The sequence below is a fragment of the Leiobunum rupestre genome, chromosome 10, assembly GCF_980474605.1.
Source record: "Leiobunum rupestre chromosome 10, qqLeiRupe1.1.hap1, whole genome shotgun sequence".
Lineage (NCBI taxonomy): Eukaryota > Metazoa > Arthropoda > Arachnida > Opiliones > Sclerosomatidae > Leiobunum > Leiobunum rupestre.
Window position 1 is genome coordinate 6469750 of NC_143393.1, and position 20033 is coordinate 6489782.

General features: G+C 37.6%; 1 protein-coding gene across 1 annotated transcript in view; it reads right to left on the minus strand.

Annotated features, from left to right (window-relative positions):
- Window positions 1-3533: 3533 nt before the first annotated feature.
- Window positions 3534-20033, minus strand: part of LOC149923456 (anoctamin-7-like) — a 65191-nt gene continuing 48691 nt past the window's right edge. The window contains exons 5-19 of the mRNA XM_090161624.1: window positions 19542-19746; window positions 19266-19474; window positions 17361-17617; window positions 17126-17292; window positions 15749-15831; window positions 15520-15657; window positions 15224-15419; window positions 14617-14678; window positions 14509-14558; window positions 13584-13736; window positions 12308-12638; window positions 10013-10146; window positions 9360-9450; window positions 9097-9228; window positions 3534-7594 (exon numbers count right to left, since the gene is read on the minus strand). Coding sequence (XP_090017750.1) covers window positions 7523-7594; window positions 9097-9228; window positions 9360-9450; window positions 10013-10146; window positions 12308-12638; window positions 13584-13736; window positions 14509-14558; window positions 14617-14678; window positions 15224-15419; window positions 15520-15657; window positions 15749-15831; window positions 17126-17292; window positions 17361-17617; window positions 19266-19474; window positions 19542-19746 — 2280 coding nt within the window. The 3' untranslated portion in view covers window positions 3534-7522. The remainder of the gene's footprint in view (window positions 7595-9096; window positions 9229-9359; window positions 9451-10012; window positions 10147-12307; window positions 12639-13583; window positions 13737-14508; window positions 14559-14616; window positions 14679-15223; window positions 15420-15519; window positions 15658-15748; window positions 15832-17125; window positions 17293-17360; window positions 17618-19265; window positions 19475-19541; window positions 19747-20033) is intronic.

The window sequence follows — 20033 nt, forward strand, 5'->3', positions numbered from 1 at the left end:
GCGATACGATTCACTGAAGCTCGCGATCAATTAATTTATGTAAGATCCATTTATGTTGTTATATTTTCTTACCGACTCTAAAATTGGACCAAAAACGCTTGATTTCTTTATGTATATTAAAATGTAATTTTTTTCCAATGAACTTAAAATTAAAATATCCACTTACTCATTTCCAGATCTGAGTTCCAATACCAAGTACAAAATTAAATTTGAAATATTGAAGTGTTACCATTTAAATAGAATTAAAAACGATAATTTTTATTCTACATTGGAACTATTTGGCTTACTTTGGGATAACTGTCGCAGTTTCACTCCGAAATTTTATAAATGTTCAACATAGTTACTGATCAAGATGTAGACGTGGAGATTTAAATTTGGTATCAATCGGTTAATTTGCAGTGAAGATATGCGCTAATTGATGGTTATTGTAGCAATAACTGAGTAGTTTGACCATGAATATTCAACTGGAATACCCTAGGTCACCTCCGGCGACGCGTGGGGCGGAGCCAATTTATAGGGGCGTAGTCGAAGTAGAACTCCCCTGTTATTTATAAGCAGTTAAAGCGTTAGTTCTTAAAATAACGAGTTATGGTTATAGTTTTCCTTTTTAATCTATTTAATTAAATAAATAAATTTTATTTTATTAAATATTATTATTAGAATAGTTATTGTTATAATAAATTATTATAACAGTTAATTTATTATAATAAAATTATAACAGCTACTTTATTATTATAATAAAATTAAAACCGTTACTTTATTATTATAATAAAATTATAACAGTTACTTTATTATTATAATAAAATTATAACAGTTACTTTATTATTATAATAAAATTATAACAGTTACTTTATTATTATAATAAAATTATAACAGTTACTTTATTATTATAATAAAATTTTAAAAGTTACTTTATTATTATAATAAAATTATAACAGAACATTTATTATTTAATAATAATATGGCAAACACTGCCTCAAGTTTTCTTCGAAACTATCACCGAGCTTTTCAGAGATAGTATGAAATAGTTTGTATGTTTAAATTGTTGAAAACCTCACAGGCACTCGATAGAATCGCTTTCCTAAGATCGAAGTTACATTCCTTCATTTTTTTAATTTTATTCTTCAAACTTTATTTTGAACAAAATAACGCGAACCGTCTGTGAGAAGTCATTTAGCGGTTATTTTACTTTCGTGAACTATCAAGAGCTAAAATGACATAATTTCCGAATTCGTTCTTATTGGCTAAAATAGGCTCCGCCCCACGTTCTCTGGTAGTATACCGTCGCTAATGCTAGAGGTGAATATTCGTGGGTTAAATAAATTCATGGTTTTACACAGAAGTAGAGGTCGGGGATGGTTAACTTTTATTCAATAGATAAAGCTCTCAAAATTATTCGAAAAATGTTTTGATCAAGTAATTTCTATTTCTGTATTATCCGATTAATTTTTTGATAAATTTGTCAAATTAATCGGATAAAAATTTTCCGAAAAATACATGTTTTTTCATCTATTTTCCGAAATATTAACCGGCAAATTTCTTTGTTTACATTTTTTTTCCGAAAAAAATCAATTTAAACATGGATAATGATTAACCGTCCCCGACCTCTACACAGAAGCCTTGAAATTTGCAACATAGGTTCTGAACAAAACGTACACGAGACGCTCACAACTAGTTATCAATAGCGGCAGTTCTGATGAATTTTTGGTTATTGTAGCGGTAGTTTTCATTTAAATATCCCCAATGACCTCGCGCGGCGTTATAATGGAATCGTTGAAACGTTCTTTAGAAAAACGCAAAATCGATTTATTTGATTTTCGAACTAAGGTATACAAATGTTAGTTTGTTTTCATTAGCATAAGTGCTTCATTTTATATTATATTTATTCTTATTGAATTAGAGAAGAAAAAAATGTTTCTTTGTGTTGAGTTTCTGGCGTTTTTTTATATTAAGCTAAAATATGTCTCAAACTAATTTAAATATACTTAAATAGCTCATCTATTTTCAGGTTAAAAAAACCTCTAAACTAACACGTTTTCAACACGTTCTCCGAGCCTAATAACAATTTCAAAAAAAGGAAATTATAATTGGCAATTTATATCGAGGGGCAGGTCACTTCCATTTGGGGTGCGTCTTAATCATAGTAAAATGATTAAATCAGGGTAATCGTGATTAAATCAGGGTAATCAAGATTAAAAAATCTAATCACGATTTAAACGAGATTTAATCATTATAATCATGATCTAATCTTTTTAATCAGGATTTAATCATTTAAACGAGATTTAATCATTTTAATCACAATTTAATCAATATAATCGGTCGAATCGATAATTTATCATTAAAATCAAAACTAAAGTACGATTTAATCATACTAATCACGATATAATTTTTTTAATCATGATTTAATCATTTTAAACAGATTTAATCATTTTAATCAGATTTAATCATTTAATCATGATTAAATCAGATTTAAACATTCTAATCATGATTTAACGTGATTTAATCAACTTAATCGTGATTAACTTGAATTTAATCAAAATAATCACGAATAAATCAAATTTAATCTTTTGAGGGGTGCGTCGTTAATCAAGGAAGTGACCTGCCCCTCGATTTATATGATATGTACATCTAATTTATATCCGGCAAACGCTGGTTTTGGTCAAAGTTGATAATCCAGGAAGACAACTCGAAAGAAGATTCACCGCGATTCCAAAATCGTGTGATAATTCCCAATAACATTCCGTTTTAAATTAAAAACGGGAACAAAATCAATAAAAAAAACGAAATAAAAGCGCAAAAATATTATGCAAATTAAAAAAAAGCTCAAGTCAAATAAAAATATTTTAAAATGGGTTTGTGTGAATATAATAGTCACGTTAAAATCGACCTAAAAACGAGTAAGGAAAACGGTTTGTACCCAACAGGACTACGTCTACTTTCCTACACGTTATCTCTATTCGATTTCTAGCTCGGGCTTAAACTCTAAAACGACACCTAACCAAAGTTCAATAACAATAAAATTAACCTAAAAAAAGGTAAATCTGACAAAAAGCTATTCCGGTTATTTAAGAAAATAAATTTTCTACAAAACATAAATTGTCTCATGATTTATACCCAAAAACAAAGTATAGAAAAATATGAGCAAAAAAGGGGGAGGAAGTTGTGTTGGAAATGTCGGAGAGTTTTTCTTCGAAAGTAACTAGAGCAAATCTTTGACATTGAGCGTAGTTTTGAAGATTCTCACAAATTATCTTCGAAAATTCAATCGAGATGTCGCGTAGATATATATTAGAAAAATAAAATACACGTGTAATTTATAATAATATTATTCCAAATACAAAAATACTCAAAAAAACACACACACAACTACGTATAGGAATCAAAAGTGAAATCCAATTTAAACATGTTTTGAAAATTTATTTTCAATTTCATTTTCTTGTTGATTTGGGTCACAGAGAAAATACATTATTATTATATATATTATATTATATAGTTTTAATTATATTTTCTTTTTATTATAATTTATATCACTGTACATAAATAGTAAATTTTACATACACGGTTTTCCCTTTTTTCTATAACAATATACCAAGGTATTGATAATATTAGCTTAGATATTTCTTTTGGTATTTTTCATTTTTTTTAAAAGGAGGGGTCCAAATTTTATTCGTAATTTTCGGTTTTGGATTTTTGTTGTTGGGATGGAGGAATCGTTTCGAAGAGAGGCAATGTTTGGTTGATTTCACACTTGGTGGCAGGGGCGGACCGTTAACTTTGGGGGCCCTGGACTAGCACTGTTTGGGGCCTACCCAACTTTGGGCAAGCTGTGGCGATTCATTCGACATGGTAAAAATTATTTTTATACCCCTTTTTAATTTTTTTTAATTTAAAAGACTTTTATTTAATATCTGATCACGAAGGGGGCCCTTTGATTGAACGGGGCCCTGGGCTGCAGCCCTTAAAGACCATGCCTAAGTCCGCCCCTGCTTGGTGGCTACAAATTCGGCTTCGTTCACACAATTAGAAGAATATATATTAAGTATTATGTTAATAAAGTATCGAATTTCAAAACGGGATTGTATCAGGCTTGATTTGGGATAATATTATCTCTTTTTTTGAGCAGGGTTCATTCATAGCGTTGCGATAATTTCGTCAAAGGTATTTAAAACGCGAGCTCAATTTGGGTTCAACAAGGTTTTCGAGAATAGGCAAAACATTTGGTATTAAATAAAGCTTATCGTAGTTTATTTCCTTATCAATTATTATTTTGGACAATTGAATTAATTAAAGGTAATCTCGGGATTAATTACTTATAACTAATCTTAATTAGAACGTGATTTGTAATGCCGCGTGAATCTGCCGTATCCTATGCGTGATATTTTAAACTACTAATCCCGAGATTACTAATTAACTAATTATTTCAAAAAAATAAGTATTATAGGGCTTACACAATAAATATTTCGGCCAAGGGCTATCTTTATAATCGATAATTTGGTTAATAATGGTTTTCAATTATCTACAGACAGTGTGGTTCTTTGGGTATTAACTTAGCTTCTGCCTTCTCATATCAACAATAGGGTATGTCCACCAGCGTCTCCCGTCAACTAATAGGTCTAACCAGACTCAGTTTGGCGTAGCCAGCAAATGTACGATTGTACGCACCTAATTTACTTTAATTTACTTAAAATTATAAAATTTATTTTGCGTGTTGTGTGCAACTTTTGAACCAAAATCTTAACTACCCCATTCCCTTGTCTGGCCTACTACCAAACAACGTGTCCACTGCCCAAATACCATCACATCCATCATACTCGATAAACATAACAAGACGTGCCTAGAATATCAACTGTCCCCTTTCAACTTTGCATATTTTAAGTAAATACAACGTATATAATACGACATTAAAGCTTTGGTACGATTGGGACTAAGCCCTTGTTTCGCCTCCCCAATTTTACAAGTTTGTCGACTTGTGTGTTGTCCGTAGACACGGATTCAAGGTCTATTCGCCAGAGCCAACATTTTTGCCAAACCAAGTTTATACGTTAGATGAAGATAGCATTCCACGGCCAAGTTTTGTGACCAAGGCTTAGTTTCAAATAATTAAAGCTAATAATTTTCGTATCCATATAAAATACTAATGAAAATTGAAATATTTGGTAGTACCCTCTAAAAAATAAGGTGTATTTCAACACCTTTTTAAGAAAATTTTTGGGTCCAAATTTGTTCTGTTTAATGGTGTTAACTCACCCCATTAACGGTGTTAAATTAGTTAATTTTTACACTATTACCCAAAAATTCAAGAAAAAAGGTTTCATTGAAAGTAATCTTTAATACCTTTTTTACACCTTTTTGGTATATTTATCCTTCTTAAGTAGCACCTTTTACTCCATTAAAGGTGTAAATAACAGTATTGTTTTCTTTCTTAAAGGGGTAAGTTTCACAAATTAATTTTGGCATAATATAATTTAAACAAATTGTTTTACTGTTAGACGCCATATTAACACCCTTATGAGAAAACGTTAAATTCAAAATGGTGTTTTTACATCAAATGTTTTTTCTGGAGTTAAAAAGGTGTAAGTAAGGTGCGATTGACACCTTTACAACTCCTTATTTACACCCGCGGTTACAACCCTATTTTTAAGAGTGTATAGGTAAGTTGTTTTTTAAGAACTACTAGTAATTTTCTTCGCTGATTAATTGGTGAAATCTTGATAGCCTTTAGTGGAGCGCGTGAACAAAACTGTTGGCTCCCGCGAATAATCTTTTAGGAGGGGGCATAATACTTAATTAATTCGAAAGGCCAATTAGGGAATAATTAAATGATAAACTCTCCCACTTTCGATTTCAACGCACGCGACGGTTCGTGAAAGCGAAATAGCGGCTGACTCTTACAGCTTACAAATTCGTCTGATTTTTGCATAATGTCCCCAATTAAACAGGTTCGTTGAAGCTTAAGCCTGTTGGGCTACGCTGAAATCCATTAAGAGGCAGTACTGTTTTATCTTCTATTTTAAGTGTATCGTACGTGACATCCATTTCAAGTAAACCTGCCCCTCTTGGCTTGGGTGTCGTGTATTCGCTTTAAGAGCAACGTAAGGCGGGGGAAATGATTCTAAAAACAAATAAGTGTTCTTTCAAGATTTCTCTTTGCGAAGTAACATGGGAAAATCACTTACAAAGTGATAATCAACGATTTTGTTCAAACTCGGGTATAGTGTACACCTCCATGTACCGAAAACGTTTTTGACAACATGTTTTGGAATTTTTCCATTGAAAATAACATGGGAATCTGAAGGATTTTAAGGGTCCCCCCGGGGGCCCTGTGAAACCTTTTAAAAAATGAAACATTTTGAAAATTTCAAAAACATTTAAATGGATTTTAAAATTGAAATTTAATCAAGTTTAAATGAAATTTGATCAATTGGGGGACCCTTAAAATCCTTCAGATTCTCATGTTATTTTCAACGGAAATAATTCCATGTAGTCAAAAACGTTTTCGGTTGCCATGGCAAAACGAATGCCCATCGCAAATTTCCCCTTGCAGATTTTTTAAGGTACATGGAGGTGTACACTATACCCGAGTTTGAACAAAATCGGTGATTATCACCTCGGGTCGTCTCCTTGTTAGTTCATGGTGCCTCCCGTAAAACGTCTCTCAAAATATAAAAAAGTTCATTAAAAAAAATTAAAACTGAACTCGAATTTACCTAAAATACCCTACTCGTGACTGTTATAATTGTTAAGTTTTAGAAATAATTTTCGCAGTGGGAAACCTTAAAGGGAATAAAACCTCGAAATTTTTCTTCACCATCAATTTCAGGGATTGCCTCAGCAACAAAACACTTAGCAGCGCAAAAATGTCTACAGTGATAGGAGGGAGCCGTCAATATTGGAACCTTTCGAAGGAGACATACTAGAGATTAAATTCCCTTTAAAATCATCTCAGAATAAGTTAGAATCTTTTACCACGCTTTTATCTGGTCTTTTAACACGGTAAGGAAAACTTAACAAAATAAGGGTGAGCTACAAGCTGATCGGTGTATACATCAAAACATTACTATTAGTTGAATAAATTTCAAATGAATTATCTTAATACGAAACGAATCAACTGACACGATACAATCTTAAGAATGTTCCGAAGCATAAGACATGGCAGATAGTATATCATCTTTACTCGCGCGTGTTTCTCATTGTTCACGTTCAAACAATCGCGATAGAATTTAATAGGCCTAAAATAGGTTCTCAAATTTGTAACAGTCAATAGAATACTTTCAAAAACCAACCGTCATGATAGAATTACTTTGGTTAATTCGCGTAAACACCTTCTTGGAACAATTTGTTGGGCTAAAGTTCTCTTTTGACTTTCGTCAGAAGCAACGTGGCAATTCTTGGAGTTAAAAGAGTTGAAAAGACGCGTTTTCGCAGTCTTCTTTGTGACTTTGTCTCCCAAAGGTCGTCTGTCGTGGTTTCGGTTTGGTGTACGTTGGTTTGTGTCGGGTCCTTGAAATCCACGTTGACGAACTCAAACTTGGTCTCCCTGGGACGTGGTCAGTATCGTGTCGTCATCGTCTTCGTCATCACGCCTTTGCGCCACCTATTTCGCGATTCAAGGTTCAAGGGTCGCCCTTACGTTACTGCGCAAGTTCAGCATGCGACTGTGCCAAAATCGACAACTTCCAGGGTGCAAAAATGGTGCAAGCGAGAACAACGAAATGAAATCAAAGCAAACGCAATCTGACCCCGACATTGTTCCATCATCCCAATAACCACTTTCACTCTTTTTGAAGAATTTAACATTATCATATACATACCGTATGGGTAGCTAAGAAATAATAAATATAGAAGAGAAATAGCAACTCGAACTTTGACAAAGCTTGAAACTGTATCTCGAGGTTTTAAGGATATAGATAGATACATTATACACCCCTTAAAAATAGGTAAATTTACACTCTGCATAGTGCATAATCACCACTACAAAACCGGTAGAGGTGTGCAAATACCATTTTTTGGGGATCGAATCGAATATCAAATATTTTTTTCAAGGCACGTCAAATACCAAATCGAATATTTATAACGTCAAATAATTTGGTCGAATATTTTTAGAGCAAAATTTTAAGCCAGTTAACTGATCAAATACCAAATAGTATTTCGCGAACTTTCCCAAGTGCTATTCGATTCGACGAATCGAATATTCGATTTGGTATTCGATCGAATTATTTGGTCTAACCAAATATTTTGCACACCCCTAAAAACCGGTTAATTTGATCTATAGTATTTAACACCTGTAAACTTGTAAAGATATATTGTCTATGCAAAAATCGTGTAATTGCTGAACTCAACAGGTGTATTTTAATGACCCAAATGTTGTAGTTTAAGGACGGACACAAATGCGGTTGTTCAAGGACACAAATGCGGTATTTTAGGGACACACACGTGGTAGTTTAAGGACACAAATGATGTAGTTTAAGGAAACAAATGGTGTAGATTAAGAACACAAATGGTGTAGATTAAGAACACAAATGGTGTAGTTTAAGAACACAAATAGTGTAGTTTAAGAACACAAATGGTGTAGTTTAAGAACACAAATGGTGTAGTTTCAGAACACAAATGGTGTAGTTTCAGAACACAAATGGTGTAGTTTCAGAACACAAATGGTGTAGTTTCAGAACACAAATGGTGTAGTTTCAGAACACAAATGGTGTAGTTTAAGAGCACAAATGGTGTAGTTTAAGAGCACAAATGTTGTAATTTAAGCGTCTAAAATATTTGTGGATAAGAAAGTGTTATGAAACATCTTTTCTTTAAGAATGTAAGCCTAACCTCGAGGCGGTAAATCGTCTTAGTTGCTATATCTCTTCTACATTTTTACGGATAAACCAATCTATTTTTTATAAACCTACGAGATGCAAAAAAAACGGTTGACTATAAACTAGCACATCCCCGACATTTTAACCTGACCTTGCCCCATTTAAGATAATAATTAGACAGGTTAATAAATTAAAACGTCAAGTGCAAGCCACTCAAACACGCGATAGAGGAAGAAAGTTAAAAAACAATCACATTACACTAACTATTATAAGACAAAAGATTTTTTACCTTCATGATGGTATCGGAATCAGCCAGAGCTTGTTTGGCCAAGTACCTCTCCCTCTTGATTTTGAGTTCCAGCGTCTTGGGAATGTCAGGTACAAGGACATCGATGAAACGACAGACCGAAAACACAACGTGCTGCGGAGAGACGGCGAGAGGCAAAAGGTCGAGCCATTAATAATGACCTTAATCCCTACCGAGTCTTAACGTAGGCCTTGACTTTTTTTAAAACATTTTCTGGAAGTAAAAAAAGATGAATCAAGTCTTACCTCGAAGAGAATGACGAAGCCCAGACGAACCGCCAAAAGCCTCCAGTAAAACAGGGTGTGGTTGCCTTCTCGGTCTCGGAAATCACGATATCTACACGACGGAAAATGCCATTACGTTAACTCTATGTTTAAACTTAGACCTTGTTTTCCAGCTGATAAATAATTGGACTAGGTTGGTTGTAGCGGAAAGGGGAATGAACTAAATTAAACACTAAACACGGTAAACAGGGGTTGATGCACGAGGTAACTAACGAATAATCCAGGTAATAACTATTCAATAAGTATAATTTAAGCTAGACAGGGGTAATGGCGTTGGAATTAATAATGGATAAACCTGGTAATCACTTGATTCACCAACCGGGTTGATAATGTAATATCATAAGTAACGTAATCGTTATAGGTATGACACGTCCTATTGTTCCAATTTTTGTAATGTTAGTCTGTTGCGCCAATGACCATCTATATCTGCACGTGGCTAAGGATTGATAGATCTGCGATTTTTTACCAGTGTTTGAAATTGTCAAGTCAGGATGTTTGAGAAAACTCAGCTAGCTGGCTTTTTCGCCTATGACGCAATATTTTTGTAACAGACTATCATTAACATAACACGCAACATTTTACTTAATGGTAAAAGATCCGCTATAGTATCTCACCTGCATTCTTCGGATAAGGTGCCATTCGGTGCGTAAGACAAGGTAAAATTGACGTATCCCTTCAAATCCCAATCGTACTCGTACTGATAGAGTAATTTGGGTAGAAAATCTGACGTGAAAGCAATCAGAAAAGCCTGCAACCGGAACGACCACAAAATACACAAAGCTACTTTAGTAGCTGCCTTTAAAAATGTACGGGTCTAAGATAAAAAAAGCAATAGATTGGCGGGACAACGCTCGACAGCTGACAAAACAAGGTATATAGGTCTCGCTTCTCGGTCTAACACTTTCAACGTTGAAAAGTGAACAAAACGGGACGCGGTAAGGTGTTGACATTGGGTGGAAATCTTCTCTACTATATACGAAGAACGCGTGGGCGTAAACTATTGATCATAATCCCAAATAGAAGCTTGAAGCTGGAGAATTTCTGGGAGAGCTTATATATATATTTTCGACCATAAAGAGAACCGAATTTTCTTTACTATATATTTTATCCTCGATAAGGAAGATTATTTCTGGCAAATCCTCTTAGGAAACACTGATGTGTCAATCCCAGGATCTAGGACGGATTCGGCAGGGCAGCCAAGGAAGCGCCTTTTTATTGTGTGGCTCTCTTCGGAGTTCCCTTTTGGGCAAGGACTTAAGCAGGACCCCTTTAAAGTTCACCCTTAATCTTTCCATTCTGTATGGCCTCGTATCCATCATCGCACCCGAATCCCGGAGCTTAAGGTTCTCCCACAACCGACTCAAATCTACTGGATTAGGCCATAAATACTTGGCGAGAACAGACTAACAAGGAGAGTACCCGAGGTGTTTATTGCCGATATTGTTCAAAGTCGGGCGTAATGTAGACCTACATGAGATATTAAATTTCCCGAAAGGAGACGTTGCACTACCCATTCGTTTTGCCATGGCAACCGAAAGTGTTTTTGACCACTTCCAATTTACTCCAAAAATGTTCCAATTTACTCAAACTTGACGAAATTTACCTAAATGTGGTCCAAATTACATATTTCGTGATTTTAATTTTTTTTCACAATTTTCGTAGGTTGGATCCTGTAAAACCGTGAAAATCCCATGCTTTTTTAAATGGAAAGTTTTTTGGTTTTAAGTGGTTCAAAACATTTTCGTTTTCCATGGCAAATCGAATGGGTAGTGCAACGTCTCCTTTTGTGAAATTTAATATCTCATGTAGGTCTACATTACGCCCGACTTTGAACAAAATCGGCAATAAACACCTCGGGTACTCTCCTTGTAAGTCTTGCGAAAAAGAAACATTAGTTTTACGAAGGATAAAATTCAAGGAAATAATTTACTCATAATGGAGACACTTAATTTAAAGGGTTAGTTACGGGATCAGTTGATGCCATGTCTTCTGGAATTTATATTTTCAAATAATTTTGCTTCACCCTACCTCTATATCGAGCAACTAAGACCCAAATAATCCAGCAACTAAGACCCAAATAATCAAGCAACTAAGACCCAAATAATCCAGCAACTAAGACCCAAATAATCCAGCAACTAAGACCCAAATAATCAAGCAACTAAGACCCAAATAATCAAGCAACTGAGACCTAAATAATCCAGCAACTAAGACCCAAATAATCCAGCAACTGAGACCCAAATAATCCAGCAACTAAGACCCAAATAATCCAGCAACTAAGACCCAAATAATCCAGCAACTAAGACCCAAATAATCAAGCAACTAAGACCCAAATAATCAAGCAACTGAGACCTAAATAATCCAGCAACTAAGACCCAAATAATCCAGCAACTGAGACCCAAATAATCCAGCAACTAAGACCCAAATAATCCAGCAACTAAGACCCAAATAATCCAGCAACTAAGACCCAAATAATCCAGCAACTAAGACCCAAATAATCCAGCAACTAAGACCCAAATAATCCAGCAACTGAGACCCAAATAATCCAGCAACTGAGACCCAAATAATCCAGCAACTGAGACCCAAATAATCCAGCAACTAAGACCCAAATAATCCAGCAACTGAGACCCAAATAATCCAGCAACTAAGACCCAAATAATCCAGCAACTAAGACCCAAATAATCCAGCAACTAAGACCCAAATAATCCAGCAACTAAGAGCCAAATAATCCAGCAACTAAGACCCAAATAATCCAGCAACTAAGACCCAAATAATCCAGCAACTAAGACCCAAATAATCCAGCAACTAAGACCATAAAACACCAGCGGTTAGCCTCATGGTACTCGCACTAGCGTCCACACCCAGGATGGTTGATCAGCGTAGAAAGAGGTACCAGATAGAAAGACACTTACATTGCTGACGACAGCCAGATGGGCCATGAGGTCCAGAATGCGAAACCAGACTCCGATGTTCTGGGCGCGTTCAGCCACGACCCTTCGCGTCTCGCAGATGAACTTTTGGGCGTCGAGTCGGATTTCGACCCAGTTGTTGAGCAGGGCCAGGATGGGGGCCAAGGGGAAGGCCGCCACGAAGATGGTGATGAAGCCGAATTGCAGGACCATCTCCAAGTATTCTTGGAAAAGGCCTTCATCCTCCACCAACTGGTAGTCTTCCACCCATCGCGGCTGGTTCACCGAGCGTTGCATCTTCGTGCGACGCTTGTGCCACCACGATTTTATTTTTCTAAGAGCAAAAACCCCGTCTCATTCAATATCCTCTAAATGGAGATCTAAGAAGAAATTTCACCGCTAGTGGCGTGACTGAGCTACGAGTACTAAAAGCAGGTTTAACAACCTTATAATTCGTGTCCGATTATGTATCAGAAAAACCGTAACAGTTAATCAACGATTTTTGCTTCTTCCAGTTGTGATGTCGCGATAGGTATCGGAAGGGTATCAAATGAATCTGTTCTGATACGTTTAATAAACTTATGGTTGTTTCACAGATTTTTGTCAGTCACCATTTCGATTGATTCATTTTAAACGGATTTTGAAAGTTTTGGCGTTCAACAACCAGGGCCGTCTTTACTTAATTGGAGGCCCCTGGGCAAAGTTATGGGCGATCCCCTGTAGCTTCACCTAAGTTTCTAACCTCCCGTGCGAAGTCCATCGTCACTCTAATCTACAACTATCGGTTCAAATAGTTTCACTCGTCCTACTAAAGGTTACTAAAGAAGAAGCTTATTCTGAATTTAAAAATACTAACAACCAAAAGTCTTTATTCGTTTTAGATTTACCCTGTCTATAGACGCGACTAAATACGAAGTTAGGACTTTCGAGCAATGTTAAAAACATTTTATTTATTAAAATTTCTTTTGCATTTCACAATTTGAAAAATGGGGCCCTCCAGAATCTTGGGGCCGTAGGGCAGTGCCCTTTTTGCCCAATGGGAAAGACGGCACTGTCAACAACCATTTACATAATAATCGGGATGAAGTATCGAACGAAGCACTTGACACCATTTTTTTTTATTAAATAGGTAGTTTTTAAAACGGAAAACACACGCCGTCTGCTTAGACGACCTTTAGCTCGGTCACGCCACTAGTGGCGAGATTTTCTTCTTAGATCCCTATTAGCTTTCCTTCATTAATTTATGATCCGTAATTATTGATGAAATATCGTAACTCACGGCCAAAGAATTTCTTTAATGTTATTCATGATCTGGATTCCTATCATGATAACCGCTAATTGTTGCGTTAACTCCGTCAAACAACCGCTACTGGTACATTCTTCGTTCCTAAGTCCTAATAAATGTTGATAATGTCCGGGGTATCCCGCGAACCTGAGGATTATCGCAATGCACTCTTATGAACGAATAGGACCTATTTACCTCGGGTATAGTAAACCGACTCACAATTTGCTTACAAGGAAACAAGCATTTGGAGTGAAGCCATTAGAGGTTCGATTTTAATGCTTTAATTTTAAATAGATGGCGCTAATTTCAATCTTACGGAGGTAGGTAATAAATACCGACTTATTAAATTAAACACAGTGCAACACTATATTCTAAACTATATTTTAGGTAACAACTATAAACAAAAGTCTGACTGTTGGCGCCATCTGGTAAGACTTCGGATATTTAAAAATGGACCTCTAATGGCGTTACCCCTGTTAAAGGATCTTTTCCTTTAACAATTGCGTATCGGTCTATCATGGAACAAGAATCTAGATGGTTTCGCGACTCTGGCGTTAGTAAAAGTGTTAACACATATAATTAAATTTAAGGACGGTACCGAATTTAACACGTGGTAGCAGATACGACCAATCCTATTCTGGAAACTAGCGCGTGAAACAGGTCAAATTCAAACGCCGGTGTGGCCCTTTAATCGAGGCCTATTTTAAGTTATTTCCGACAAACACGGTGTCACTGTAGTCGATTTCTAACTACCTTATTAAGCAATGGTTGAAGGGAATTCTGAGAACGCTTCGAACCGTCTAATGTACTGTTAGTACTGTACAATCTATAGCCAAGTCTTTCTAGATTCTTGGTACATGGTAAAATGCAATGATAATACAATATATTATAAATATATAAATGTAGATGGTGCGCTCACCTGCCTTTGAAGAAAGCAACGTATATAATACTGGCATAGAGGTTCAAAAACTAAACGGTACAAAGAACGTAAGACGCGCTTTAAATTAACCGTGAAATATTTTTGTACCTGAAAGACAAACACTTTAAACGTAAAGTGCGTGTCGTAATCCGTTTGCGTTCGATGCATCTCTGAAACGGAACAAAATACACTTTCCTTGTAAATATTATAAACGTCGACCGAAGTTGGAACGGACGTACAGACAATTACCACTACCGAACGTGACGCAATAAGTACCTCGACTTATTCGGACATTGTTAATTCTCTGTAGCACCGTTCCTTCTCCCCCACTGTGACGTCATTGGTAGACCAATTTAGCCTTTAACGCGTACTTGACCCGCTTTGAAACCATAGTAACGTGCCAGTTAATTTAGTGGTGGGGCGTAGTTTTGTTTACATTCTTCGTATACGCCTTAATCCGAGTAAGGTTTAATTCTCATAAATTTCGTACGTGCCACAAACAGAGCCCCCCGTCGTCATTAACTGGAAGTTCCGAAGCAACTCGCTCACCGTACTCCATCAATCCATACTGGACGGTACGGGAGTTCCCCAAACTATCCCGACAGTCGTCCACCCACCAGGGGTACGCGGAAAAGCTCAATTTATCATCCCTTACACGCGTCTTTAGGATCATCCGGGCAGACCGTTCGATAGAGTAGGTAGAAACTCGGCTTACCCCATTGCGTCAGTCGCAGAGCCAACTTCTCGTAGACTTTTCCGAGGATGAGGATGAAGATAAGATTGACGACGGCACCGGAAGTACTGGCGATGAAGGAGGCACTTCCGCGGAGGGTCTCGCTTTGGAACAAAGGGATCGAGATCAGGATGCGGTAGATGATCACCGCCAAAATAAAGATGAACACTAAAGAGATCTATACGGACGAGAGAGCGAAAGGGACTTTATGAAAATAAAGTCAAACCTCTGCCGGCGGCGCGAAAGGATAAAGAACAAGAGCCTCTTATCAACTTTACCATAAGCGCTATGGAACAAGCCCCGACGGCTATTCTCTGCACGCGGACCCTGGCTGGAAATGAAGGCTCTTTGATGCCAGTAATAGGATTCCGCTCCACGTTCGGGGCCTTGGCGGCGAAATCGGGCCTAGGAGTTTCCTGAAGAATTGGCCACAAACGAAGAAGAATATATTGATCTTTCGACGTCGTTGGTTACGGAATACCCGACTCGCTGTAGAAATAGACTTACCTCTTCTTCCTCGTAATCCATGCAATCCCAATGATGGGCTAAGCTAATGCTTTTTCTCTTCCAATATTCCAGAAATGTTACGGCTTCAATGGAATGATACTTTGTTAGACCAAGAATACATTCGGGTAACTAAGAATATGGGATTTCTTCGTAACTAACTAACTAGGAGCAACAAACACAAGGATAACGCAGCTAGCCTTTAAACACGCTAACGCAGTGTTGTGTACAAATTACGCTAAACGTTTTACGGGCGGGGTTAAGACAATTTCGGAATTTTCCCCTTCCAACGGCAGTAGGCGCTAAAGCGTCTAACCAATGAAATATGTACGCAAGAAAATGCGAGACTTTTGACGGGCTGCGTTCTCCTTGTATGGGGGTGCTGTGTTTGTTGCTCCTAGGTGGTGGCCATTGAGTTGGGAATAAATAGAGGTACAACTAAATCTGGCTGGCGCGGGACCAATTTCGTTCAATAAAGGAAACTTTATCAACTTTATCGTTCTACCGTGGCGGCATCTGTCTCTAGTGGTGGCAACTATATTGCAATTGAATTTTTTCGCGAATCTGATGCGAAAATGAAATGTATGATTACTCGTAACAAACAAACCTTTGAAGTTGTTTAAAAATAATTTTATTCTGTCATCACGATCCTTTTATTTTTTTTTTTAGAAGCTCGTTATGAGCGATTGTAACGGGTGGGACAATTCAGTCCGCTCGTCCATTTGATTAATCAGGTGCGAGATATGTGTTACGGCCACGAAAACGGGGGGATACTAAGGGATAGGGTTGGGACACCCGTGGCGGAAGTATGACAACCACCCGCTGGGGGATTAGTGGTCGTCCTCACACAAACTCTGCCTCCCGGACGCCTGGGATTACAGGAGTGAGCCAACGATCCTTTTTAACTCAAGTTACGGTGAGTTAGCTAATAATTATTTATTTTTAGCCATATAACTTTACAAAATATAGATGGCGCTACCGCCTAATTTTAAAGATGAATTTCGTACAGTCTAATCAGAACAGGTCCCGCGTAACCATGGCAACCGAAATCGTAATTGTAATTCTAGCAGTATTATTCCCAATTCAATGGTGGTGGCAACTAGAAGCAACAAACACAAGGATAACGCAGCTAGCCTTTAAACACGCTAACGCAGTGTTGTGTACGGATTTTCTTGGGGGGGGGAAGACAATTTCCGAATTTTCCCCTTCCGACGGCAGCAGGCGCTAAAGCGTCTAGCCAATGAAAACTGTAAACAAGAAAATCCACGACTTTTGACGGGTTGCGTTCTCCTTGTGTGGGGAGCTGCGTTTGTTGCTCCTAGCTAATTAAATACTCCCGTATTCTTGGGAACCCCAATGCATTCTGGGTAAGATACTTACCCCAAAAGGAAATGAAAACCGCGTAGAAAACGGTCCCGGGATGATCGACCAGGTGGGTTAGTTTGGTAAAGGCGCACATGTCGCTCAGGTACCAGTACCGACAACCGTCTTTTTCCTCGCACGAAGGACACATTCGGTATAATTTACCACTGTTGCAAATTTCTTCTCTATTGTATGGGACGCGGCACTTCAATACTCGTGATTTAATGACGGGGAAAAAAGGGATTGTACTTACGAGATGGGGTCGTGGGCCATGGTCAGGACTCCGTACAGGAAGACAACGAGTCCGACGACGGCGGCGGGGAGCAGCCATCCGGTGTAGAAGCCCAGCCAGGCAAAGTAGATGCCAATTTTCTCTCCAAAGTACTCTCGTATGTGGTCGAGCGGCTGATACTTGTACCATTTCCCCCATCGGGCCCAGTGACGATACAACGCCTGTCTTTTGTTCAGATTGTCGGGCGCTACGAAGTAGTTGGGAATTTGATACGGTCCCTAGATGACGTGGAACGTAATTGCGTTTTATTCTTCGGCATATCCATCCCAGCTCTTATTTCCAATTATACTAGTTTTTCGTTCAATCACAAAAACCCGAGGAACTAGGCTCGTTATTGAAGCGACGTTTTTCTCTTTTTTATAATAGGGTGCGGTCAACTATTAAATTGAAAACTCTACAACTATAGGCGTCTATGTCGTTTCATTTTAAACGCCAACCTCGCGTTTTCCCGCATGCGACTATGACAGGGTTGCCACATATTTTCAACTTTCATATTCCTTGACTTTTAAAGGCTTATCCCTGACCATGTAACATATTTTTTCCCATACCATGTAACATATCATTTTACCTGACCATGTAACATCATTTTCCCATACCATGTAACATATCATTTTACCTGACCATGTAACATCATTTTACCTGACCTTGTAACATCATTTTACCTGACCTTGTAACATCATTTCCCCATACCAAGTAACATCATTTTCCCATACCATGTAACATCATTTTCCCATACCATGTAACATCATTTTCCCATACCATATAACATCATTTTCCCATACCATGTAACATCATTTTCCCATACCATGTAACATCATTTTCCCTGACCATGTAATATCATTTTCCCTGACCATGTAACATCATTTTCCCTGACCATGTAACATCATTTCCCCATACCATGTAACATCATTTTCCCATACCATATAACATCATTTTCCCATACCATATAACATCATTTTCCCATACCATATAACATCATTTTCCCTGACCATGTAACATCATTTCCCCTGACCATGTAATATCATTTTCCCAGACCAATTTATTCACTTATATTAGTAAGAATATAAAAATATTTCGATTAAAAATGACTTTTATACTACTTTGAACAAGAATGTATTTATTTGAACCAATAATATGTCTTGTTCTCCTCGTCATTCCCGAACGAAACCCCACGCCTACCCACCTTTCCTTGTGTAATTCATTATCGTAAAAATATGCCTAATGAGGTAAGTCGCGGAATTTAGTTGGCGTTATGAGCAACACACAACTCCAACAGCCCAAACACCAACTAATCAGTACTCCGACAGTTGGAGTAATGAGCAGTTGGTGTTTTGGGCAGTTGGTGTAATGAGTTTAGTTGGTGAAATGAGCAGTTGGGCTTATGGAAAGTTGCCTAGGAGGCTTAGGATATTTCCACCAATGGGAAAGCGGGTGAATTGTCCTTTGCCCTTATTTTCTATTGGGCAATAAAAAATCGTGATCATTCATCTGCTTTCTCATTGGTGGAATTAGCTTAACTTCCCTAATACTTAGTGGCGCCATCTAATCGGTGGCTGTTCTTAAACCTTTCCCTTATTCATTATCAGATAATAGGGACTTGGCAGCATGACGTCACGCCGTACCTTTGGCCGTGGCCGCCATTCTGGTATACTTTTTCTCCCCAGGTTAAAAACTATTGAAAAAACTGTGACGTAGCACTTCCAAGTCCCTATTTCCAAACCAATAACCAAGTGTTATAAAGAAAATTAACTTAAATCCACTGCATTTTTTACTAGTTCTTTAAATACCCCGGCTTTTCCAGGTTTCACAGGTAATGTGGCAACCCTGTTCGATAAATCTTTTGGGAGTAGTCAAGTTCGCACTTACGTCGTGTAAGGGGAATGCCGCGTCGTACACCTTCTCTTCCAGCAATCGGGCGATTCCAATCTCCGCCCTCCTTCTCTTTCCGAACGCGGCCCTCTCCAGGATCTCGTAGACGATGCGGATTCTTTGCGTCGTCGTGAAGTACTCGTCCTGGTTGTCACTTCCCAGGAATTTGTCCAATTTACTCTTGCGGAAGGGACAAGTATAGAAATCTACGTAAAAAGTTTGATCAAAATCCCCTTGGGTGAGCAACAATTGTACGATGTCTCGTATAATTACCCAAAGGTCGATTGGGTACGTCTTCCCGCATGATGTTGGGTACTCTCATGGCTCTCAGGATCCGGTCGGACCAGTTTGTGCTGGGATTAGGGTGCGCCTGTAAGGGGGCTCGTAGCGAAAGTTCCTCCGCGTAATGGACCAAAACAGGCCATGGCGCCGAGATCTTGATAAAGTGAATGTTTTGCCTTTCGCCTTCTAATAATTCCTATAATAAAAGTAATGGGGTTTTATCGGTTACTACTGTCACTAGAAACCTAACTTAATTTTTGTTCTTTATTTTCGCTAGCACCACCTTAGGTCTAAGTCATCAAGCGACTTTTAAAGCCATTAATTCAGGTGGCCGGGTTACAACGCGTAGGAGAGTGGTGGCAAGCCCTGCATGCCACGCGAGACAACAGATCCCTACTCTAACTTTTACCGTTAACATCAAAAAGTTTTTTAGTATTAAGTCATTATATTGATGTACCTAAAGAAATCACCATCTACACTGGT